Source organism: Erinaceus europaeus, chromosome 17 (assembly GCF_950295315.1).
Source record: "Erinaceus europaeus chromosome 17, mEriEur2.1, whole genome shotgun sequence".
In the NCBI taxonomy this organism is placed as follows: Eukaryota; Metazoa; Chordata; class Mammalia; order Eulipotyphla; family Erinaceidae; genus Erinaceus; species Erinaceus europaeus.
In genome coordinates this window covers 34796217-34822829 of record NC_080178.1, presented here as the reverse complement: position 1 = coordinate 34822829, position 26613 = coordinate 34796217, and the positions used below count along the sequence as shown (strand labels likewise).

At 38.0% G+C, this 26613-nt stretch overlaps 2 protein-coding genes across 5 annotated transcripts in view; one reads left to right on the top strand and one right to left on the bottom strand.

The window, feature by feature from the left end:
* KIF18A (kinesin family member 18A) overlaps positions 1-14132 on the bottom strand; it is a 72857-nt gene extending 58725 nt beyond the window's left edge. Inside the window, exons 1-3 of the mRNA XM_007533520.2 lie at positions 14036-14132; positions 3153-3519; positions 541-698 (exon numbers count right to left, since the gene is read on the bottom strand). Coding sequence (XP_007533582.2) covers positions 541-698; positions 3153-3477 — 483 coding nt within the window. The 5' untranslated portion in view covers positions 3478-3519; positions 14036-14132. The remainder of the gene's footprint in view (positions 1-540; positions 699-3152; positions 3520-14035) is intronic.
* A 178-nt stretch (positions 14133-14310) lies between these two features.
* Positions 14311-26613, top strand: part of METTL15 (methyltransferase 15, mitochondrial 12S rRNA N4-cytidine) — a 177717-nt gene continuing 165414 nt past the window's right edge. Inside the window, exons 1-3 of one of the 4 annotated variants that reach the window (XM_007533521.3) lie at positions 14311-14408; positions 16886-16978; positions 17826-18112. In XM_007533521.3, coding sequence (XP_007533583.1) covers positions 17846-18112 — 267 coding nt within the window. In that variant the 5' untranslated portion in view covers positions 14311-14408; positions 16886-16978; positions 17826-17845. Of the gene's footprint in view, positions 14475-14496; positions 14694-15316; positions 15339-16885; positions 16979-17825; positions 18113-26613 lie in introns of those variants that run through there. The other 3 variants (XM_060176653.1, XM_060176654.1, XM_060176656.1) reach the window with 3 other exon arrangements.

Here is a 26613-nt window from a genome sequence, read left to right as displayed (position 1 = left end):
TTAAAAGATTAACATATATGGAATAGGGATACTAGGTGAAGGGGATCTGGAAGTTCTTGTACAGTTCTTGCTACTTTTAAATTAGAAATTACAGGGAGTTGGGCTGTAGCACAGTAAGTTAAGTGCACATGGCACAAAGCACAAGGACTGGCGTAAGGAAATCGGTTCAAGCCCCCAGCTCCCCACCTGCTGGGGAGTCACTTCACAAGCGGGTGAAGTAGGTCTTTAGGGGTCTTTCTCTCCCCTTCTTTCTCCATTACTCTCTGCCCTATCCAACAACAATGATATCAATAACAACAACCATAATAACTACAACAATAAAACAACAAAGGCAACAAAAGGGTATAAATAAATAAGAAATCATATCAACACAAAATATTTAATAAAGAGATTGAAATTTAATAATTAGGGAATGTTAATTATCTTACATTTTTCATGAAAAGAATTCCTGTATGACAGAGAACAATTTGAAAGGGCCATCATACTTTCAAGAAAAAAAAATGCATTACTCCTGATTAAAGAATGATATTGCTGACTTACCTCTAGATAAGAAACTGCAGTACTGCATACTTTCTCTTCTTTGATCTCATCCATAGATTTATAAAGTTCTACCATGGTTAGGTACATCACTCCAGGTTCAGCAGCGGATCCTAGCATTGTGTGGGTCTTCCCAGCTCCGGTGGCTCCATATGCAAGCACTGAATTTTATAAAAAAGCACGAGAATTTTTTGTTAGGACACACAACATTGCTATCCCCACTGTCTAGTGCATAGTTCAATCAAATACCCTAAACAGTAACTTTAAACTCTAAAGGTCTAAAATTAATAGTCTTAATCTTAAAAGATGGATATGTTAGCATAAATCTACTTAATCCATTCTCTATCTGCTTAATAGATTCATCATTTGCATATTCTTCACACCTCAGATCCCCTTTGCTCCATTTCTTCTACAGTAGTCTTTCACATTTTAATCAATCAAGTGTTGACTTCCTGTCTCTTGGTCTCAATATTCTTTTCTTTTTTACTTTTTTAAATTATCTTTATCTATTTATTGGATAGAGACAGCCAGAAATCGAGGGGTGAGGGGGAGACAGAAAGCATGAGACAGAGAAACACCTGCAGCTCTGCTTCATCACTCGCAAAGCTTTCCTCCTGCAGGTGGAGACCAGGGGCTTGAACCCAAGTCCTTGCTTATCATGACAGGTGCACTGAACCAGATACGCCACCAACCGGCTCTGGTCTCAGTAGTCATTAATCCATTTCTTAGAACCCATATGGCTATTTTTATGAAGATGAATCTAAATGTTAAACCTCAATTGCTCCATAATCCTAGTTAAGGAAGTTCAAATTCCACAACATCAAATATTATTAGATATTCTAAGAGGGAACTTTTGATCTCTCCAAACTACTACATTTGAGATGTAACCTAGATATAACAGATAATTTTATCTAGATATAAAAATAATATACCACCTGCTGCTCTATTATACTCAGTAACCTTTGGAAAATATTCAGCTTAATATAAATGGCATATACTCCACAATAGCATTACCTTTTCAAAAAAATGTATACTTTTCTATTATATTGGATATGACAGATAAATGGAGAGGGGAGGGGATACAGAGAGATAGAACCTTTCTTTCAGCTCCTTCTCTCTCGATTTCTGGCTGTCTCTATCCAATAAATAAACAAAGGCAATAAAGAATTACAAGAGAGACTAAAAAAGCTAGAGACCTGCAGACTTGCTTCACCACTTGTGAAGGGTTCCCACTGAAGGTGGGGAACAGGGGCTCGAACCCAAGCCCTTGCTCCTGGTACTCTCTTAACTAGGTGGACCACCACCCAGTCCCAACATTACTTTTCTGTGCTGTCCATGAATTATTTAGGCAATAATAAATATGAATACCAAAATAGTATTATTTGGAAGCTAGTAAACTCTCATACTATTACTGGTAGAGAATTTTTCGTAACTTATATCTTATAAATTAAATCTCTACAGAGGTAAATTTTAACAGACTTTAAGAATCTACTGCCTGACCCCTAAGATTACTTTCCAACTGAATAAATTAAAGTGACACATATTGGGACCTGGTGGTGATGCTCCTGGCTAACATGCATGTATTAACATGCACAAGGACCCAGGTCCAAGCCCCTGGTCTCCATTTTCCAGGGGGAAAGCTTCACAAGCAGTCAAGTAGTGCTGCAAGTGTTTCTTTCTCCCTATCTCGCCCTGCCTCTCAATTTCTTTCTGTTCTATCAAATAAAATAAAGTTAACAAATAAAAATAAATGTTAAAAAGTGAATCCTTTTATCTTCTTTTACTTTATATAAATCAGTACCCCTAAAAAGTCTTAAGACAGCAGAATAAAACTATAAAGTAGGGTCAGGCGATAGCGCAACGGGTTAAGTGCAAGTGGCGCAAAATGCAAGGGTCCGGCTAAGGATACCGGTTCGAGCCCCTGGCTCCCCACCTGCAGAGGAGTCTCTTCACAGGCGATGAAGCAGGTGTGCAGGTGTCTGTCTTTCTCTTCCCCTCTCTGTCTTCCCCTCCTCTCTCCATTACTCTCTGTCCTATCCAACAACATCAGCTATGACAACAATAACAACTACAAGAAGCACAGCAACAAGGGCAACAAAAGGGAAAAAGTGGCCTCCAGGAGCAGTGGATTCGTAGTGCAGGCACCGAGCCCCAGCAATAATCCTGGAGGAAAAAAAAAAAAGACTATAAAGTAGAGGCCTAGAAGTAGACTTCTTGCATAAGTTCCTAAGTTTGATCCCTTTTTTCTTTCTCACAAGAAAACAAATGTAAGCACTGAGGAGATAGCCTGACAGTTACCTAAAAAGACTTTCATGTTTGAGGCTCTGAGGTCCAGGTTTAACCCCAACCACACTGCTATAAACAAGTGGCTTAATAACATAGAGAATAGGAAAGATGACTTTCTATATAGAAACCATAGTAAGTTCTTGGGAGAAAGTTTCACAAATGATGTTATATATAATAATTAAATTTCAAAGGCTTACCTTTATTGTGAGATTCTATTGAAATTTTAGCAAAATGCACCTTAAATCTAATTATATTTACAAGGGTCAACTAAATGTTCCTTCTAATGTAAAGTGAAATTAGATAGAAAAGACTGAATTAAAAATAATTACCTGTGCAATTATATCCATTCAAAAAACTATTAAGGATTGGTTTAGTAGTGTGTTCAAAAACTTCCAGTTGACTCGAAGTTTCATCAAAAACAGCATCAAATACAAATTTAAGATCTTTGTTTTGCTTTTTTGCAATATCTCGATTTAGAGTTCTCTTCCCATGGAAAAAACTGAGTTCTTCTTGCTTGGGATCAAAAACCAGAATATGATTGTCTACAACTTGAACCACTTTATGGAATCCAGTTGCCTTTTCTTTTGTGTTTTCAGGACGCACACGGACCACTACTTTCATGTGGTGACACAGATCTTCTTCAGTGATAGCCATTGTTAATTATCTTGATTCTTTCATATGCATGCCTGAATATGTCTTTGAAATTGAGAAGGAAATAGAGTATTACTATTAGTTTTACTGTATGAAAAATGACTGGTATGTTGAATCCACTGTAAAGGTGTCAACTTCATTCTACTCAATTAATATGGTTAATGGAAATATATACACACAGAGACATAGATATACTCCCTTTTACTTCTCGGTAGAAAAAAAAAAAAGCCTTCCAATGGCTTCGTATCTCATTTAGAATACAAGTCAAGTTACTCTAATGGCCTACATTTTTCACCTTATTTCTTACTATTCTCAAATTTGTTTATGCCATTTCAGCTAACGTATCAAGCACCGCCTAGTGTCTTTTCACTGCAGCAAAGTATCTCCTTTAATATCTGTATGACTTCTTTTAAGTCCCTAACTTCTTTTTATTTTTTGCTTAACTGTATAGCCCTTCAGTACACTCTTCCTAAACCTGCCAATAAGGCATAGGAGATAGCATGATTCTTCCAGAAAAAGATTTTTCATGCCTGAGGCCCCGGAGTCCAAGATTCAATCCCCTGAACCACCATAAACCAGAGTTGAACAGCACTCTGGTGAAATAAACAAATAAAACAATAATATTAATAAAATACATTATTAAAAATGAAATTGCCTAACCCCATTCTCAGAAATCAAAACCACCATTATGACATGTTCTCAAAGCATAAAAAGTTGTTATCTGGGGGCGGGGTGGTTGAGCGCATGTATTACAATGCACAAGGATCTGGGTTTGAGCCCCCGGTTCCCACCTGCAGGGGGGAAGCTTTATGAGTGGTGAAGCAGGGCTGCAGGTGTCTATCTCTCTCCTTATCTATCATCCCCCTACCTCTTGATTTCTGGCTGTCTCTATCCAATAAATAAAGATCACAATAAATAAAATAAAAACTGTTTTAAAAAAGTTATCTTCCAATTAATTTACAAACTCATTAATAACAAGATTAAAAAAATCATTGATATATTCTAAGAGTCTAACAAGTGCCTGGTACATGGCAGATCTTTTATATTAGATGAACAAATAGACCAGGCTCTCTAATTACTGTTATTTATTAATTTGTCTTTATTTTTCTTTTTCTTATGAGAGGCAATCGAGAGTCAGGACATAGTTTTTAAACCTGTTGTCATTGCTGTACCCTAAATTGGCATAATAATGGGAGCAGAAACAAAGAAAAGTTAAAGTTTAATTAACTATGCTCTATTAAAGCAGATCTAAAGATGAGGTGTGGGGAGAGGAGCAGGAAAAGTTGAAAGAGGTCGGTACCCAGTATCCTATGGTGAAACAGGAAGACAAATTGGTAGAAGATGTGGTTTGGTAACACCTATGATAGGGAGATATGAAACAGTAGGCTAGTAGACAGGAAAATCACTGATTATTTTGGTTGAAGTTGGGGGGAGAAACAGGAAGCACATCTTTTTTTAAAAAAAATTTTTACATTTATTTATTTATTCTGTTTTGTTGTCCTTGTTGTTTTACTGTTGTGGTTATTATTGATGTTGTCGTCGTTGGATAGGACAGAGAGGAATGGAGAGAGGAGGGGAAGACAGAGAGGGGGAGAGAATGCTAGACACCTGCAGACCTGCTTCACCGCCTGTGAAGCGACTCCCCTGCAGGTGGAGAGCCGGGGACTTGAACCAGGATCCTTATACCGGTCCTTGTGCTCTGCGCCACGTGGGCTTAACGTGCTGTGCTACCACCCGATGACTCCCAGGGACCACATCTTTTCTGTATGCTCAACCTGGTGATGATGCAATCTCAAAACTCCTAATAAATTTTCATCTTAAAACACACTCAGTCCTGGACTTCAGAGTCCATCTCCTTTCTGAGGAGTGTGCCCTCTCATTTTATGAGTAACCTTGACTACTAACACTGAAATAAAACTTTGTCAGGGCTAGAAGATAGCATAATGGTTATGGAAAAAAAAAAAAAAAAAAACCTTCCATGCCTGAGGCCCCAAAGGCCCCAGATTCAATCCCCAGCACCACTATAAACCACAGCCGAGCAGTACTCTGGTAAAACAAATAAAACAGGGAGCCAGGCAGTGGCACATCTGGTTAAGCACGCATAGTACAAGTGCAAGGACCCGGGTTCCAGCCATGGTTTTGGCTCCTGGTTCCCCACCTGCAGGGGGTCATGCTTGTTGAAGTAGACCTGCAAGTGTCTTATCTTTCTCTCTCCCTCTTTACCTCCCCCTTTTCTCTCAATTTCTGTCTGTCCTAGCCAATAAAAAGAAAAACTGGCCACCAGGAACAGTGGATGAATTAAATCTTCCAACTCTTAGCTAAATGTCACTAGAACTGAAATAGCTGCAATTCCTGAGCCATTTTTATCAGGTAACAACAGTCTTGTAAATCAATATTCCCCCAACAAAGTGATCTGAAGTTTTTAAAAAAGAGAGTAACTCAACTTCATTTTGGGCTGGTAAATCCCAAGACCCTACCTGTAAGAATTCATAACTACTACAAAATTCATTTTGACAGAGATAAAATCCTACTGCACATTAGCTCACAATACAGAAAGAAATAAGTCAACATGGACAGGAATAAACACAGAGAATATATGGTTGACCTAGACAACCAATGAATTGCTAACCATATACAGATTTTGGGTAGCTTTCTTCTCTTAGTGAGTTCATCCATACTCTAAGTGAGAAAAAAAGACAATGGTAAGCAAAGACATATGGCTTGTATAAACTATATTCCCACCATCACTCAAATTTGTTTTTCCTCCAGGGTTATTGCTGGGGCTCTGTGCCTGCACCATGAATCCACTATTCCTAGAGGTCATTTTTCCCCCTTTTATTGCCCTTGTTGTTGTAGCCTTATTGTGGTTATTACTGTTGTTGATGTCATTTGTTGTTGGGTAGGACAGAGAGAAATCGAGAGAGAAGGGGAAGGCAGAGAGGGGGAGAGAAAGATTGACACTTGCAGACCTGCTTCACCATTTGTGAAGCGACTCCCCTGCAGGTGGGGAACCGGGGGCTTGAACCCGGATCCCAACACCTGCCCTTGCGCTTTGCGCCACATGTGCTTAACCCGCTGCTCTACCACCCGGCCCCCTCACTCAATTTTTAAGAAAGTGGGTATTACCTGAACATGATACATGCCACATGATACTCGTGGCATTTTGACAATCAAGATCTTTTACTCCATGCCAGGGTCACTACTAGAACTTTTAGAGTAATTATTATTATCCCAGTATCACTTTTCTTAAGTAGTGTAATGTTCAGTTTTGTTGCATCTGAACATTTCACATATCAAGTTATGCTGTAATTTATTTCATTCTTTTTATTTTTGGATAGAGACAGAAAGAAATTGAGTGTGTGTGTGGGAGATACAGCAGAAAAGAGACAGACACCTGCAGCTCTGCTTCACCACTCATGAAGCTTTCCCTTGCAAGTGGGGACCAGGTGCTTGAACCTGGGTCCTTGCTCACTGTAATGTGAGCACTTAACCAACTATGCCACTTAATTTGGCCCTGTTTGTGTGATTGCTTATGCTCTACATTATTATATTTGAAATACATTTAAAGAGCAAGGGAGATAGTACCCGCGACAGCACAACAGACTCACATGCCTAAAACACCTTATGTCCAAAATGCAATCCCTAGCAACACGATAAGCCAGGCTGAGCTCCGCTGGTTAGAAAAAAAATAATAAACAAAAAAACACATGAAATACATTTACAACTATAATGATAATATAGTTCACATTTATAATAATAATACCTTCAATTTCATTAGTGTGCATTGATACAGTATATGCATATCACAATTTATCTGCTAATTTTAATGTTGGTGAACCAAAATAGAATCCCAGGAGTAAAAATATAAGGCTCAAAAGTAGAACAAACATCAGATATCACTTATGCTTCTTAAATTTGCACTGTAAAGGAACAGAAAGTAGGGCCAATACACAAAGATCAGAATCTCTACAGGCTGGGAGTACAGATTCACCTGTCAACGCCCATGTTCAGCAGAAAGCAATTATAGAAGCCAGACCTTCCACCTTCTGCATTCCACAACGACCTTGGGTCCATACTCTCAGAGGGTTAAAGAATAGGAAAGCTATCAAGGGAGGGGATGGGATAAAGAGTTCTGGTGGTGGGAACTGTGTGAAGTTGTATCCCTCTTATCCTATGGTTTAGTCAATGTTTCCTTTTTATAAATAAGAAATTTAAAAATAAAAGAATATTAAAAACTAAACAAAAAATATATATACAAAGACCAGAATCTCTGAATATTCTTGGAACATATATCATATGTATCTATCACTTTTATACCTGTTTTAGTTAATTAATGTGTTTTTGGATCTATTTACAACCTCATGGGACTATGAGTTACAGGCAGAGATATGACTCAGCACAAAAGATTATCATGCTTTACATATAATTTTATTTATATCATCTGAAATGCTTAAATTTACCCTTGCTAGTCCTAAAATAGTTGGAAAGGTCAAAAATGGAAGGACAATGGCTGCATTAAAAAGATAAAATTGCATTAATAATGGGGCCAGACTTTGAAGATCTTGGCTGCAAAAGCTTATAAAGTTTAGATTTGGTTTTGAAGGAATTATTGAACATAGTTTGGAAGGTAACTTCTCAAGGAGATATTTGGAAAATTATCCAAGAAATACAGTGTAAAAATGTAACTCTATTTTTTATAACCTGTTACAGATTTTGTGACATCAATCTTAATTTTAAAATACCATATACTTTTGAAATTAAAAAAATTTAATACAAGTTTCTTAATAAAATCATATAAAAGTGAACAGAATCATCAAAATCTGTAAATTAGTCTGTTCAATTATACTGATGTTTTCAGGCATTAATGAGGATGTTCTTACTTTAACATGCAATGCCTTCTTTCTTTTCCAGCCTGTCCAAGTAAAAGAGATGGTAAACTAGCTAATTCTGAATAAGCATACAGAAAACAAATTACTTGTGTACATTAACTAAACTGGTAAATTAAATTAAAACTGTTATCTGTGCAAATTATTTATACATATTATGATGACCATAACATACTACAGTTTTTATATAAGTTTTGTCATATTCATTTCTTCTTTCCTTTCTTTTTGCTTCTCTTCCCTCCCCTCCTCTTCTTTCTTCCCAGTTTATGGTTTATACAGGAGACTGAATTTGGGATTTTGGAGCCTCTAGCATGAAAGTAATTTATCACCATTATGCTATTTTACCCACTTATATACTTACTCCTAAACATTATCTGTGGAACATAATGAAAGATTAAGTTGCTAAGATTTCATTAGTGGGACTAAAACATTAAGGATAAATACTTCAAACATTAATTCATTATACAAGAAAGGCATTTATCTAATCTAAAAGTATAAAAGAAAAAAGGAGATTGTGAATAGTTTTCAACTGTTTATCCAGGACTATGTTATAAAATTTAATGATTATTACATTAGAAAATGGTAAAAGAAATAACAGCCTAAAAAGTGCACAGCAGTTTTCAGTGAATCAATAAATGAAGCAAGCAACCAACCAGAAAGACCTAAAAAAAAAAAACACACCTTAAAGTACCTAATGAAATAGTTTCTACTTAGACCTAAATACCCTCCTCACCTACTTCCCTCAGTCACTCCAAAGCTAACCTGATCAAAATAAGGACTACAAAAGCTGAATAAGAGCAAGAGACTGGCATATTTTAATGATGACTCTTTAGTCACTATCAGGTTACCCCCATCACTTGGGACCCTACTTGGGGAGTCCTGAGTTTCCCACACAGACGTGATGATCCTAGACCTCAAATAGATACCTCTCTCCATTGTCACTGGTCATCTCCATCAGGAACAACATAATGGATCCCCTTGTGGGCCCCCACATGACCTTGCTCTCAATGTGGATCAACAATGGTAGAGAATATAACATCCTCCGAAAGGGGGTTAGATAACATACTCTATCTACCACTTGAAGAAGATGGGTCCTGAAATTGGTGTAACTTGGAATGTTCTTACTCATTACCACAGAATGCGAGCTTGGACTTACAGGGATGCAGAGGTTACAAAGGCTCCTATGCTGAATATGGGCCCCAGATCAAATCGATGGGGCTTATAGTTAACAATATTTATACACCTTTCCCATACTTGGGAGTTACTCTCTTCCCTGATCCAGCTCTCTAACCCTTTGTTCAGCTGTGACATTATCTCCCCAGACAATACCTTAGGCACACCTGCATATCAGAGGTCAGGCTCAGGAAACACTAGTAAAATCATGGGCCCTTTGGAATATACCTAAAATAGACCTACTAGCTATTTCCAAAATGGAAACCCCAAATATTCATCTTCAATATTCCAGCCTTTACGTCCACAATTAGTCAACGATTTGTTTGGCTTTGTATGTTAACTCTTTTTTTCAGCCACCAGGTTCCAGATGCTACCAGATGCCAACAGGACTTCCCTGGGCAGACGACTTCACCAATGTGTTCTGGAGCCCTGCTTCCCCAGAACCATGGCCCACTAGGGAAAGAGAGAGACAGGCTGGGAGTCTGGATGGCCCTGTCAAAGCCCATGTTCTGTGGGGAAGCAATTACAGAAGCCAGACCTTCCACCATCTATATCCCATAATGATCCTGGGTCCATGATCCCAGAGGGTTAAAGAATAGGGAAGCTATCAGGGGAGGGAATGAGATATGGCGTTCCTATGGTCTTGTCAGTGTTTCCATTTTATGAATAAAAAATATAAAAAAAAAATAACAGCTTAGTAGGAATGCATGTTTTTATCTTTATACTTGTAATCTCTAGAAAATATGGTATATAACTATTTGGTTAATGAATACATTACTATATAATACATTACTATATAATACATTACTATATAACTATTTGGTTAATGAATACATTAAAACCTATAAAAAATAGACAGAATTAAGAAAAAAAATTTGTCCATTTAGAGTAAAGGAAAACATGTTTCCCTAAGAAGATGACCATATTAACTTATACTACAGTGATTGCCAATAACTGGTAATCACAATGAAGACCTCAAGGTATCAAGACAAGGTAATTCTACCAATATTCTTGCTTTTAAAAATCATCAAATTGAGGGAGTTCTGCAGTAGCACAGCGGGTTAAGCGCACGTGGCGCAAAGTGCAAGGACCAGAGTAAGAATCCAGGTTGGAGCCCTGGCTCCCCACCTGCAGAGGAGTAACTTCACAGGTGGGGAAGCAGGTCTGCAGGTATTTTTCTCTCCCTCCCGTTTTCCCTTACTCTCTCCATCTCTCTCTGTCCTAACAACGACGGCATCAATAACAACAACGACATCAATAACAACAATAACTACAACAATAAAAAACAAGGGCAACAAAAGGGGAAATAAAAAATATTCAAAAAATAAAATCATTAAATTGAAAGATCATGTTTTATGCTAATCACTAAGAGATGTTAAGTATTCAAGAAGAGTAATATTCAATTTCATGGGAGTTATATAGTCATTTTTCTGCAATAATAACTAGGTATTAAAATCTAATTCTCTTCAACAACACAAGTTTACATCAGACAGGTATATTCTTAAAAAAAAAACACAAAAATGTTTATTTGATAGGACAGAGCCAAATTGTTAAGGGGGAGAGGGAGAGGTGGAGGGCGATACCTGTAGCATCACTTTAACTTTTGTGAAGCTTTCCTCCTACAGGTGGGGACCAGGGTCTTGAACATGGGTTCTTGCAGAAATTAACACATCTACTTAGTCAGGTGCACCAACACCTGGCCCCAAATAGGCATATTTCTAACTTATAACATTATCTAGCTACTGATCCCCCTATATAAAATACAAACAAAAAAAGCTTATTTTGATAATGTGCAAGTATAATATATTTTATATATTAAATAATTCAAAATTTGTAATTACTAATTGTCCCATAGTGGAGTAATATGAAAAAAATACTTTCTACTTATGTCCCTTTTTACTTGTTAGGATTTGGAACAAGCCTAGATGTTGTTATTGCAAAGAAAAGACAACATTATTAAATATAACTTTTCATTTAACAATATGATACATTTACATTAATGTAAGGGCTATAATGGTTATGCAAAAAGAATTTTATGCTCAAAAATCAAGGTCCCAGGTTCAGTCCCAGGCACCACAATAAGCCAGAGCTGAGCCATACTCTGGTTTAAAAACAAAAACTAGAAAACTCCCACTTCTTGGGCTGCCAAAATAGCTCACTTGGATAGTTCATTGCTTTGCTATACTTGTGACCCATGTTAAAGTTTGGACCCCATGGTATCAGAGGAAGGTTGTTGCTGTGGTTTCTTTCCCTCTCAGTTGGCCTCTGTCTCTGTATCTTTAGCTGAAAAAAGATTAGGCTAGATTAGTAAAGGACTACCCTCCACCACCTGAAAAAAAAATTTTAATATTTATAGGAGTGGTCTGGGAAGTGGCGCAGTGGATAAAGCTTTGGACTCAAAAGCTTGGGGTCCTGAGTTCAATCCCATGGCAGCACATGTACCAGAGTGATGTCTCTGTTTCCTCCTTTCTCATTAATAAGTAAATAAAATGTTTAAATATTTTTATTTTAATATTTATAGGATACTTTGTGCTCTAAGTCTTAATACCCATTTCAGGATATTAAGCAATTTACTTTTTTTTTTTTCCCCTCTAACCAGAGCATTGATCAGCTTTGGCTTATGGTGGTGGAAAACTGAACCTGGGACATTGGAGTCTCGGACATGAGAGTTTCTTTGCATAAACATGCTAGCTACTCTAACCCTACATATTATTTAATCCCAACAACCCAATTACCTAGATATTATGTTATCATTAACATTTTTTTAAAAAAACCAGAGCACTAATTAGCTCTAGTTTATGGTGGTGATGGGGAACTGAACCTGGGACTTTGAAGCATCAAGCATGAAAAGTCTCTTTGCATCACCATTATGCTATCTAAGCCTCCCTGCCACCTGCCACCCACCCTACCCTATCATTGACATTTTAGAGAGAGAAACTGTAGTACAGAGAGATTAAGTTTTAATTTATAGGCGACAGTTACATTATTGAAGCAGAGATCTGAAGTTAGATGGAGCAGATCTAAAGTTCATGTATTCAATCACTTACATATAAGCATACACCTTCCCCTAGTGCCACCTAAGCATTTTTCCTTCTTTTGACAGAAACCTGGCTAATATAAGAACTATTGATATGGAATGAATGGCAAATTAAAACAAAGTTTATTACTTCTGTGCTTTTCTGATATCACACAGTATCCAGTCCCAGCAAATGCTACTGAAGATTCTTACACTAGGTTGATCTGGTGTAACAATTACGAATAACAATTATCACTTGACAATAATAGCAATTATATGGAAAACATTTGACATCCATCATCTTATTTAACTCTTAATCATGTAAGGCAGGTTCTTTTGTTTTCATTTTAACAAAGTCTTTGCTTCATCATAATCAGAATAAATTATGGACTCATGTTCAGAGCATATGTCCATGTTCTTAACAACTATACTGTACTGGAATTATAACAGAATGCTTCCAAATAGTGGTACAAAAATTTGCAAAGTATCTTGATCATGAAGTGATAGTTAAACATTTTTTAAGACTAGTGACAACTTTCTGTATTATTGCTAAAACGTAACTACTCGTTCAGTAAGAGAAATTAATCACTACCACCAAAAGTAGATGAACTTCGTTTACTGAAACAATTCTCTCTGCCTCCCTCTAGTTATCTGAATCCAAACAGACACTAGCTAATCTCTAGCTTTTATATTTTGTTAGGACCAAAATTCATCAATAGCCCCACAAAGTAGGTGGTGAAGGAACTCTACCAGCTAAAAACCTTTAGCAAGTCCAACAGATTTTACTCAACTGTTACAAACTAATGTCATAGACTACTACACACCAAAAGTATTCAATTCTGGGCAAATAATCTTTTAGCATATAGTAAACAGTAGTCATTCTAGACGTAACTAAGAACAGACTGCACAACAGATTCTCTGGCAGCCAGTCCTTTCATAGAGCACTCGGTGAAGCAGTATCTTTCACTCATGACCAACAAGCCACCAGGAAGTGTTGGGAAGTCTTCTTGATGCAATGTCTGGGGTTCCGAGTACATCAGTGATTGACCTGTGCTACTAGACAAATAGAACTTGACCAGATAAAAGGTTTCTATAAGCTGGTGAACTAAGCAAAGTTCTTCATTCGGTTTTTAAGTCCATAGTTACATTTACTTTTATACCTTAAACAATACCCTGTGAAGTGGAAGTTAGGAAAGACTTTCACTGTAAAATAACGGGCAGTTAAAGTGCTCTGCTGCAGTACAGGAATGCAAATAGGACGCCCTTTAAAAATTTCCAACTTCCGATTACCCCAGAATTGAAGACAGGCTGTCCCTGCCCTTCCCGCCTAGTAGAGGCAAGAGCCTGATCATGTAGTCTTAACCTTGCTGCTTCGCCAGTTCCTTCTTCCTTAAATTTTCTCTACAGGAACTTAACTCTCATCTGTCCTTCCCACCCAAGTATCTGCATTTCTAACCAAGCCCACCTAGTCCTGCCACTCACTCACCTAAGATCCAAGAGTCCTTAATGCAACACTTCACTTAGAAGTCCGCGACCCCGCGATTCAAACTCAGACACCAGATTCAAACTCAAGCCAACTTCCGCAATGCCTCGTTTCATTGGCTCCCGCTCCCTATACGTCACCACGCCGGACGTTTCCACGCGCGCTCCAGTTTGAGGCCGTACGACTGACTCAGTCCTTCTGCAAGGTAGAAATCGGCCTGTTTTCCTGTCGCCTTGGCAACTGGTGAGGCTGCTTCCGGAGGCGGTGCCCGAGGTGGGCGGGGCTAGGCCGCAGCCGCTGGTGGGGAGGAACCACCTGGGATCATCGGGTCTCATCCAGACTCGCTGGCGCAGGGCCCAGCTTCGGGGTTCAGGGAGTGAGTGAAAAGATGGGAGCGGGCAGAATTTGGCTTAATCTCTCTGCAAGGTGGAGAGGCTACTGGGTGCGGACCGATGTTTAATTTCACTTTTATTGAGTGTGCGGCCTCCAAGGCTTAAGTGCAGGAATGTGTTCATTCCAGTCACTTTAATTTGGGCCAAATTGGGGGGGTTCAGTTTTCTCCAGTAATTATTTAAAGATTTACTTATCAATGAGAAAGCGGTGTTGGGGGGCAACATCGCTAAGGCACATGTGCTGCTGAGGTTGGAACTCACGAGCTCAAGTTTGAGGATACAACACTATTCACTGTGCCCCCACCCTAATTAATTTATTTAGTCTAAGGTTTTGGGTTTGAGACCCCAGGTATTATTTCTCAGAACTCATTTATTAGTGCCAACTGTGAAACTTGACGTTTCACTTTTAAATTTCGTTTTTATTTTATTTTATTTTTTTGTTGCATAGGATAGAGGGAACTGGAGAGAGGAGGGAAAGACACCTGCAGACCTGCTTCACCAACTGTGAAGGGAGCCTGGGGCTCAAACCTAGATCCTTTTGCTGATCCTTGAGCTTCAAGCCATGTGGGCTTAACCCGCTGCGCTACCTTCCGACTCCCCACCTTTAAATTTCAAATTACAAAATAAATTCATTTCAATTTATTGCTTTGGTTCATTATGGGACTAATGTTTTAAACCCAGGATTGTAGCTATTACTTAGAAGGCACAAGTTCAGGAGAAAAAAAAGTCTGGGAAAATAAGAGCTGTGTTTCTGAGATAATTTAAGATAATCTCCATATTGTGGACATTTACTCCTCCCACCCACCCGACCCACTTTTTTTTAGAGACTGCCAGAGAGAGAGAGAGAGAAAGAAAGGAAGAGACCACAGCATTGAAGCTTCCTTCAATGTGATTGAGGCCTGGCTTGAACCATGGTAAACCAGCATACCATCCAATTAAGCTATTTTTCAGGCCCCAGGACCATTTATTTCCTATTGACGAAAATCAAACACCGGGTATTGAATATGATGCATATTATGTAACTGTTTCAGAACAGTGGATAGAGCATCCATAAAGCTATTCGTTTCTGGGCCAACAAGATTCTTGGCTTGCTTAGATATTGTGCTTGCTTTGTCATATGTGTGACCCAGGGTCCAGTTCGATGCTGAGACATTTTTCTCTCTTTGTCTCCGTTTTTCTCTTTGAAATAATCAGCTTGTCTCAGTGATGTAAAAAAATAAAGTAGAAAAAAAAGAAAAAAAGAAAGTAAAATAAAATAAAGCTACCAATTTCTAGACTAATATACTTTAGCTAATGAAAATTTGTGTGTTTGTGTGTGTGTGTGTGTGTGAGAGAGAGAGAGAGAGGCTATGGGTTCAGTAATAAAGATAAGACTTGTATTTCAAATATGCGCTATGTTGTATTTTACATTTGATGTTCCAGATTTTTTAACTGCATTTACTTCTCAAAATACCATGAGATGTAGTTACTAATTTTTTTTAACTGAGGAAGAGACTGAAGTTTAAAAAAAATTCATAAGGAAAATGTTTTTCTGAGCTGCACAAATTAGTCAACCAAGAATTTTGTTTGTCTATGAAATACTTAGAATAAGTGACACTAAGATAATAAGTGATAATAAGATAGGGTGGGGGATTATGCAAAAAGACTTTCATGCCTGAGGCTCTGATGTCCCAGGTTCAATTTCCAGCACCACTATAAGCTATATTGGAACAGTTTCTCTGTGTATCTTTCATTAAAATAAATATAATTAAAAAACCTATTGTAATCTAATCTTAAAGTATGGAGGTTTTACCAATTTCTAGTAAAACCACACTGATCACCAGTGAATAAATAAAAGTAGTTTTTAAATTTTGTTTTTGATTCATATTTAAGTTACCCATATCATAGGTATTAATATTTAAATTTTTGCCTTACAATTTCATACGTAGCAAAATTTCAGATGATGAGGTGCATATTTAAGGAACTGCGTGTTTAAAGAAAAGGCATTTTAATGTTACAATAAGTGGCGTTATTATCTCAGCTGGCTTTTTAGTTTAGCAAGACATTAAGGAGCATAAAAGAAAGATAGGAGAAAGGTATTTTCTGTGATTAAGTAAAGAAAACAATAACCAGAATTTATTTGAAAAAAAAAAGTAGAGCTAAGGAGATAAGTTCTGTATAACTGTTCTTGTAATTAGAATATAGTAACTAATATACACAAACTGGAGTAGAGATAAGAATTAACTTTAAAGTTGCACCAGACCTTATAAAAGGTAGACAGTAAAATTAATTAAAATCTAGCAATTGTAGACAGATTTACTCTTCACGCCCCCAGGAGCAACATTTGGAAACCCCAATGTCTTTATGATGCCCAGAGTTGGAGTAGCGGAACCAAAGACCAAAGTTTCTTTGGTTGTGGGGCGGAACTGGGTCCTATCTGTCCGTTTGTACAAATCCCTCCCTCTCTCCCTCCTTCCCCCAGGTCTGGGAAGTAGAACGTGTGGCGATCCAGTTCTGCACGGCATTGGCCATCGCTGCTAATTAAAGGTCAACTTTGATTATCTGCGTTCCTCAGGTGAGGAAAAAGGGGACTTGAGTCCTTTGTGAGAACTCAGTGGTGCAGCCCGTTTGTCCTGAAAAAGGGAGGCTGGCCCCTGCCCCGACATTCTGCTTCTGAAGTTTTTACAAAGGTTTCCCTCCCTGAGAGCAATTCTTGAACTCCAGGACGTCTCCTTCCCTTTCTTCAGACGTTGTTTCACTTTCTCTGTGTTCGAGTGTCTCCAAGACTGTTTCGTTTTTTGTCTTGGCAGTTTTGATTTTTTTTTTTTTTTTTCTTTTCTGCAGGTAAAACCTGACAGTGATGGCGGTATTTGTCTACTAGGTTGGGGAGGGAGATGGGGAAGCCCCCCTCCCCCCACTCTGTTCCCACAGTTCAGTAGTCTGGCCACCTCTCGGGTCTCCGCAGCTTTAACTTTCATGAACTTTGTTGACATAGGAAAGTTAGAGGATTTGGTAGGAAACTTCCGAGGCCAGGTTTTCCTGACTTAAGCGATCTGAGGAATCTCAGATCAGCCTGGTTCTTGGCTGATTGGGAGATTGGGCTGCAGTGAGTACACTCATTGAATGCAAAAGAGTTAATACCGAAAAGAAGTTCTTGTGGCCCCTTTTTCATATCGAGTCAATAATTTTCACTTCTACTGGTTAAAACATTAATGACCTCAGAGTTTATCTGGCAAAATTAAAAGCTATATTTGCAGATAATTTTGGGTTTTATTAGGCTCCTTGGTTTGTATAAGACTAATCACCTTCACTTATTTAAGGTGATGAGTCTTACATATGTTTTCTGTGTTTAATATTGCACATTAGATTTATTGACCAAGTATTACTACACTATCTAACAGCTATATTTTAATTTATTCTAGATCCATTGAGCTACAGAAGAATGCTTCGCTACCCCTGTTTTTATAGAATCTATAAAGAATTTCTTCCATGCTGGTTGGATTATGGTGTACATAATTTAAGTGTCTGGCAAAACAAAATACATACTACAGCAGAAAGATATGAATATGAAGCCCAGGAGCAAATAGAACGAACTGAAGCACAGGAGTTACTCAAATCTCAAGAGAGAGAATCTGAAGCTATGCCTACATTACATATCCCAGTAATGGTGGATGAAGTTGTTCGTTGTTTGGCACCAGAAAAGGGACAGGTGAGTTAATTCTTTTTTTTTCTTTTAAAATTAAGACATTGTTTACTTTTATATTCATAATGTTAAAGTGTACAATTCATTGTTTTCCAGTATATTCACAATGTTGTGCAGTCATAACAGTAACCTAATTCAGGACCATTTTTATCACTCAAATGAGAAATACTTTACCCATAAACACTCACTCTTCACGGACCTTCATTTCTTAATCCTTAGCCTTTACTAATCCAAGGGCCAGGTGCTGGCACCCCTAGTTGAGCATACATGTTACAGTGCATGAGGACCCAAGTTCTAGCCCCCCAGTCCCCCACCTTCAGGGGGAAAGCTTTGCAAGTGGTAAAGCAGGACCGCAGGTCTCCCCCTTCCCTCTTGATTTCTGGCTGTCTCTATCCAATAAGTAAAGATAATAATACTAAAAAAAAATAAATAAACACTAATCTATTTGTTGTTGGAATTGCTGATTCTGAACTCTTATGTAAATGTGCTCCTGTGTTAAATTTTGTATATATGCCACCTCTTGTTATGTTTTCATGATGTGTCCATCTTGTAGCATGTATCTTTATACTTCATTTATATGCCTGAATAATTCATTAGTTTGCTAGTTTTTGCTTTTTTTTTTTTTTTTAACCAGAGCCCTACTCAGCTCTGGCTTATGATGGTACATGTGATTGAACCTGGCACTTTGGAGTCTCAGGCATGAGAGTCTCTTTCCTTAACCATTATACTATCTACCCCTGCCCGTGAGTGTTCTTACTCAAGCTTATTATCAAATTTATTTTTTTATTAATTAGAGTGGGAGACAGAAGGAGATTCGTACTCAGTGCAGGGGCTCAAACTGACTACCTAATGCTTGTGGGCAGATACTCTGCCTGCTGTACTATCTCCCATGTTTTTACAAGTTTTTTTTTTTTAATTTCTTTATTGGGTGATTAATGGTTTATTCTCAGCAAAAAAGTGCAGTGGTTTTTACATGTGTAACATTTCTCAGTTTCCACATTGACATTCAACCCCCACTAGGTCCTCCTCTACCATCATGTTCCAGGATCTGAACACACACACCACCACCAGCCCCCCACCCCCCTCAGAGTCTTTTACTTTGGTGCAGTACACCATCTCCAATGCAAGTTCTGCTTTGTGTTTTCCCTTCTGTTCTTATTTTTCAACTTCTGTCTGTGAGATTATCCCATATTTTTCCTTCTCTTTCTGTCTGATTTTACTTATCATGATTCCCTCAAGCTCCGTCCAAGATGATATGAAGGTTAATTCAGGGGGCCATGCACTAGTGCAGCTGGTTAAGTGCACATGGAACAAAGCTCAAGGACCAGCCTAAGGGTCCTGGTTCTAGGCCCCTGCTCCCCACATGCAAGGGTCTCACCTCACAAGCAGTGAAGCAGGTCTGCAGGTGTCTATCTTTCTCTCCCCCTCTCTGTCTTCTTCTCTCTCAATTTCTCTCTGACCTGTGCAACAATGATAGTGGCAAAAAAAATGGAAAAATGGCCTCCAGGAGCAGTGGATTTGTAGTGCAGGCACCAAACCCCAGTGATAACCCTGGATGCAAAAAAAAAAAAAAAAAAAAAGAAGGTGAATTCATTATTCATAATATATGAGTAGTATACCATTGTGTGTGTATACCACAGCTTACTCAGCCACTTATCTGTTGTTGGTTTTTACAAGTTTTTGTGTGAACATCTTTTATTTATTTGCTTTTTGCTTTTGTGAAAACATATTTTTAATTCTTGGGTATTTACTTAGTGCAGTTGAAATTAGAATACAGAAATGTTTTAAAATCTATATAGCAATCACAAAAATGTTAGATAACAAAAAAACTAGATAGTTTTAAAAATTTCAAATATTTACAAGAAAAAACAATTTTTCTTTCGATTTCTGATGCTTATTAGTATACTAACTTCAGAAATATGATCTCTTATTCTAGAAGCTACTATTTTCACCTACAATAGTTATTTTATTTTCAAATTCATACCTTGCTTCTTTCCCTGGCATATAGTGGAGTAGATAGCTTAGTGGTTCAATACAAGTATTTCAAAGATTTTGTAACTAGACTTCTGTCTATGTATCTCTATTTTAAAATAAAATTATACTTTAGTTTTCCACAAGCTTAAGAGAGACATAAAGAGATGATAGTCACCAGAGCAGCATTCTGGCATTTGCAGTATGGGGATCAATCTTAAGATCCCATGCTTGTGGAAGCACTACCACTTTGCAATCTCCCTGACACTAGGTTCAAACTTTTTTTTTTTTTTTTCTTATTTATTTACTTATAAAATGGAAACAGTGACAAGAGCATAGGATAAGAGGGGTACAGTACCCACCACCAGATCTCTGTATTCCATCCCCTCCCCTGTTAGCTTCCCTATTCTCTAACCCTCTGGTAGTATGGACCCAAGGTCATTATGGGGTACAGAAGGTGGAAGGTCTAGCTTCTGTAATTGCTTCCCCACTGATCATGGGCATTGACAGGTCCATCCATACTCCCAGCCTGTCTCTCTCCTTCCCTAGTGGGCCATGGTTCTGGGGAAGTGGGGCTCCAGGACACATTGGTGGGATCATCTGCCCAGGGAAGTCCTGTTGGCATCTTGGTATATCTGGAACCTGGTGGCTGAAAAAAGAGTTAGCATATAAAGCCAAACAATTTGTTGACTAATCATGGACGTAAAGGCTGGAATACTGAAGATGAATATTTGGGGTTTCTGTTTTGGAAATAGCTAGTAGTATTAGTTTTAGCCTAGCCTGACATCTGATATGCATGTGGACCCAAGTTATTGTTTGGGGAGATGATGTCATGGCTAGAAAAAGGGCTAGAAAGCTCCATAAGGGAAGAGAGTGGCTCCCAAATATGGGAAAAGTATATAAATATTGTTGACTGTAATCCCCACCGATCTGATCTGGAGAGCCCATACTCAGCATGGAGCCTATATAACCTCTACCTCCCTGTAGGTCCGAGCTTACATTCTGTGGTCATGAGTAATAACATTCCAAGTTGCACCAATTTCAGGACCCATCTTCTTCAGGTTGTAGATAGAGTATGTTATCCAACCCCCCTTCGGAGGATGTTATATTCTCCACCATTGTTGATCCACATTGAGAGCAAGGTCATGTGGGGGCCCACAAGGGGATCCATTATGTTGTTCCTGATGGAAATGACCAGTAATAATGGAGAGAGGGATTTATTCGAGGTCTAGGCTATTTGTGTCTGAGTTGGAATCCCAGGACTCCCCAACAGTGGCCCCAGGTGATGGGGTGGCCTGATAGTGACTAAAGAGTCATCATTAAAGTATGCCAGTCTCTTGCTCTTATTCAGCTTTTGTAGTCCTTACTTTGATAAGGATAGCTTTGGAGTGACTGAGGGAAGTGTAATAGGAAGTAGGTGAGGGGGGGTATCTAGATCTAAGTAGAAACTATTTCATTAGGTACTTTTTTTTAGGTGTTTCTACTTGCTTCATTTTTTGACTCACTACAAACTATTGTGCACTTATGCTTTAAGGTATATATTTTGCCCTAATTTATGGATACATGTGTATATATGCCCTGTCTTATGGGACCTGGTCTATATCTAGGTTTTGATCTTTTTTTTTTTTTTTAAGATTTTATTTATTTATTTATGAGAAGGAGAGGAGGAGAGAAAGAACCAGACATCACTCTGGTACATGTGCTGCCAGGGAATGAACATAGGACCTCATGCTTGAGAGTCCAATGCTTTATCTACTGTGCCACCTCCCGGACCACGGTTTTGATCTTTGTTAGGAAGTGGACCACCCAAAATGGAATTAAGTAGTCCTATGAGAAAGGAAAGGCCTCACCCGAGTAATGAGGCTGAAGGGTTGACATTCCAAACCTGACATCTCTGGATACATTCCAAAGTGAAGCATGCTGAAGTGGTACTTATTGCATTGAATATGTTGGGATCAGCAGATGCAATATCATTTGGTATGAATTGAGAGAAGCATGTAGGAAAGTGAGCCCCACCCTAGAGGTTCCAGGACTGGGGGAAATATGGGCTCTATAGAGGAAGCGGGAGGTTCCTGCAGTCATAGGTTTTAAGAAGGCAATAGATAGTTACTGCTGTAATCAAGTTATTTGGCAATTGGGTTGACTTTGAAAACCCCATTGTTATGATTTGCTGTATCATACAGGACCTCAACATAATCTGTCCTTTGATGTCATATATATATTAACACTACCAGTTGCTTCTGCTCTCATGTTCTAAGATTTTGGGAGAGTCAACATTTCAAAAACTCAGCCTATGATCTGTGCATTAAAAAGTTTGAGACATTCAATCAGTTTTTCCCCTCTCATATTAATTAAATAGTGATTTATATGACTATAGTTAATAGGAGTGTACATAAACACTATTCTCACCACCAAAAGACTGTCCCATAAATACCATTCCCACCACCAAAAGACTGTCCCATCCCTCCCTTCCCCCCCAGTGAAGCTTTTATTTAACAGAAAGCTTTGTCAATGAAACAGTGTTGGCAGCTCTCACTCTGTCTCTCCCTTTTCCTCTCTACCACCCCCTTCCCTTGAAATTATTCTATCTCTATCATAAGTAAATAAAATATTTAAAAACTTTTTTTTTAAAGGTAAGCAGAATTCAGTGGCTTGAATAAAGATTTATTTTACACTAACACATGAAGCAGAAAAGCAAAGGAACAAGTGCAGAACTCGCTAAGACTCCTAAACAGTGCTTTTTCTCCCTTTAAACCTTTTGGCTTAAAGTTAAACTCTTCTACAACTTGTTCTACATTACTATTATCATTTCTTGCTGTTCAAGTTTCTGACAAATGTAATTTTGATTTGTTTTGACATTTCCTTTGTTCTCATTTGAATTGCTTTTATTCTGGTGGCTTCTTATAGAGAGCTTAATTTATGAATGGTTATTTCTGAAAACTTTAATGTGAGATATATGTAGAGATAGTAGTATGTCTTACATTCTCTTCTGTCTGGCAGGCAGGTTTATTCACTATTCCCTTAATCTTAAAGTAATAAAGAATTGCTGACAGTTCTTAGACAGGAAAGAAATGTCTTCATTATGTCCAGAATCCATTATTTGTGTCTTTTCTTCCTGAGACTTTTCCCTAAAAATTATCTCCCTTTGCAAGCTATGAGTCATACATTCACTTCTATCAGTCACCCACTTAATTACTGCTTTTTATATCACCTGCAGTGGTGGATTTACAAATGACTCTTTTGATTACAACAGAATTTTATAAAATACGTAAATCTAGTTTTCAGTGAGGCATTGGGCATTTATTAGTTCTTTTTTTTTAATTAATATTTAAGGATTGCTTATATAAAAAGTAATCTGTGTTGTGTTTTTTTGTTATAATCTGTCTCTAACATATCAAATAGTATTACAAATTAAAATATGAGTTAGAATTACAATTTTTTTTTTCACGCTCTCTTGGGTTTTAAAGAAGGAATTAAATAAATCACAATTGTTTCTCTTTGTCCAGTTTTTATGATTTCATAATCTAGGTCTTTAACATTATAAAATAATGTACTACTCATTTTTAAAAATTAATTCACTTTATTTTTAATTAGTGATTTAATAATGATTAACATCATTATAGGATGAGAGGGGTACAATTCCATACAGTTGCCACCGCCAGAGTTCCATATTCCATCCCCTACATTTGAAGATTTCCTTTTCTGTATCCCTCTGGGAGTATGGACCAAAATTCTTTTTTTTTTTTTTAAGTAATTTTTTATTTTTTATTTAACCAGAGCTCTGGCTTATGGTGGTGCAGGGTGTTGAACCTGAGACTTTGGAGCTTCAGGCCTGAGAGTCTTTTTGTATAACCATTATGCTCTCTGTCCTCAGCCCTGGGCCAAAATTCTTTATGAGATGCAGAAGGTGGGAGGCCTGTTATCTGTAACTGATTTTCCTCTGGACATGAACATTGACAGGTCCATCCATACATCCAGCCTGTTTCTATCTTTCCCTAGTAGGGTATTGTTCTGGGGAGGTGGAGTTCAAGGACACATTGGTGAGGTCTTCTGCCTAGGGAAGTCAGATTGGAATCATTCAAGTGTATGTAACTTGGTGGCTGAAAAGTGGGAAGATATGAAACAGGATAAATTCTTTAGTGATCAGAAACCTTAAGGTAAGAATAGAACAGATGGGGGTGGGGGCTGGGTGGTGGCACACCTGGTTGAACGCACATGTTACAATGCACAAGGACCCAAGTTCAAGTCCCCGGTCCCCATCTGCAGGGGCAAAGCTTTGCAAATGGTGAAGCAGTGCTGCAGGTGTCTTTCTTGCCTCTCTCCCTCTCTACCACTCTCTTCCCTCTCAATTTCTGACTGTCTCTACCCAATAAATAATTAAAGATTAAAAAAAATGTTAAAATAAAAAAAAGAGAATAGAGCAGATGGAAATAAGCAGTTTTTGTGTGGGAAGAATCTAGGAAGTCTATTTTAGGTATATTCCAAGGGGCCCATGACTTCAGTAATTTTTGTCTGAGCCTGACAGCTAACATGCAGGTGGGATAAAAGTGTTCTCTGGGATGGTGTCAGAGTTGAGAATAGGACTAGATAGCTAGATTAGGACAATGGGAAAAGTATACAAATATTGTGAACTGTAAACCCTATTGATCTGAGCCTAGGGCCCATATTTATCTGTATATTTAGCACAGGAGCCTTATTTTAAGAATATATTTTCTTGCTTCAGGAGCTATTTTAATGTAGGGGTACCTTGATCAGTTTTTCATTTCTGATTACTGGAAGTTGGATTAAATAAACGTGATTCTGTTGAGTTGAAGATGGTAATGGCTTGGAAGGGAAGATTTAGGAGAATTGATCTTCTTTGCCTGATACTTGTGCTAATTTTCTTTGATGCCTTGTGATTTCTGCAAGTGTGTGATAAGCGATGAGAGAAATGATGGACATAGGGCTAATACCAGCAAGCTGTCATTTTGTACAAGTAACTATCACAATTGTACTTCAGATTCCTCATCTTCCAATAAGAAAATACAACTCACTTCAATCCTGTGAGGATTAGTTAATTGGCCAGTCTTTAATAACTCCTGTGAAATATGTAAACATTAGCTCTATTATTATGTGGCTAGCAAGAATTTGAGTTCGAGCTAGATACTCTAATATTCAGGAGAAAAATAAATGCCAAGAGATTTTGGAAATAAAAGTTCCAGCTGGAACCAACATGTCTGAAACCGAAAAAAGTACTTTCTTCCATCTGGAATTTATTATTATTATTATTTTTCCCTCCCTCCCTTCTCTCTTTCCTTCCTTCATTCCTTTATTCCTTCCTTCCTTTTTTTGTCACTGCACCAGAGACTTTTGCTTTTGTTATTCTGGTCTCTTTTTTTTTTTCCAGGTAGGAAAAGGAAGAAAGTGTAGACGTCTCAGCACTAAAAGTTCACCCAGTTCAAACTTGGGTCTTATATGTGACAAACTGACACTATCCAAGTAAGCTACCTCACTGCCTCTCCTCCCTTTAAATTAATTCTTTTAAAATATTTATGTATTCATTAAACCTTTTTTGCTTTGTTTACATATTTATTTATTTATGATAGGACAGAGCAATTGAGAGGTGAGGGGAATATAGAGGAGAGAGAAAGAGACACCTGCAGACCTGCTTCACTGCTTGTGAAGCAAACTCACTGCAGCTGGGGAGCCCAGGGCTCAAACTGGAATCCTTGCGCTGGTCCTTGTGCTTCATACTATGTACGTTTAACCCAGTGTGCCACTGCTTGCCCCCCCCCCCATTTATTTATTAATAAGAGGGATAAGAGGAGAGAGAAAAAGAACCAGACATCATTCTGGTACGTGTGCTGAGGGATCACACTCAGGAACTCATGCTTGAGAGTCCAACTCTTTATCCACTGCACTACCTCCAGTATTTTTTATTCTTTATCCACTGCACTACCTCCAGTATTTTTTATTTTTATTTTACTTTTTATTTCCACCAGGGTTATCACTGGGGATCAGTGACTGTACAACAAATCTACTGCCCCAGTGGGCATATTTATTCTTTTTTTTTCCCCCTTTTATACTGATATAATTAAGTGAAATTGACAGAGGAGAAGGGGATTAGAGAGGGAAAGAGAAAGACACCTGCATTCCTGCTTTACTGCTCATGAAAAAGTCCTGCTTTTACTCCCCCATGCAGATGGGGGCCAGGGACTTGAACCCTGGTACGTGTGCATGGCAGTATGTGCTTCTTAACCTGGCCCCCTCACTGTCCCTTAAACTTCACTTTTTTTTTCTTTTAAGGAGAAGCTTTGTCTGAGCTTCTAGAATCATGTCTCCTGTTAAAAATTTACAAGTCCATATACTGTTCTTTCTAGTGGTTATTTGTTATTCAATAAATGTCCTCTCTTCACAGATTGCTCTTTGTGTACTCATGATCATGTTTATATTGTTCATTATTTTATTACCATAATACAAAATAAATTATTATTATTTGTTGTAAGGTCTGCAATGTGGTGCATTGTTAATGCTTTTTAATAATAAAAGTCATAGTA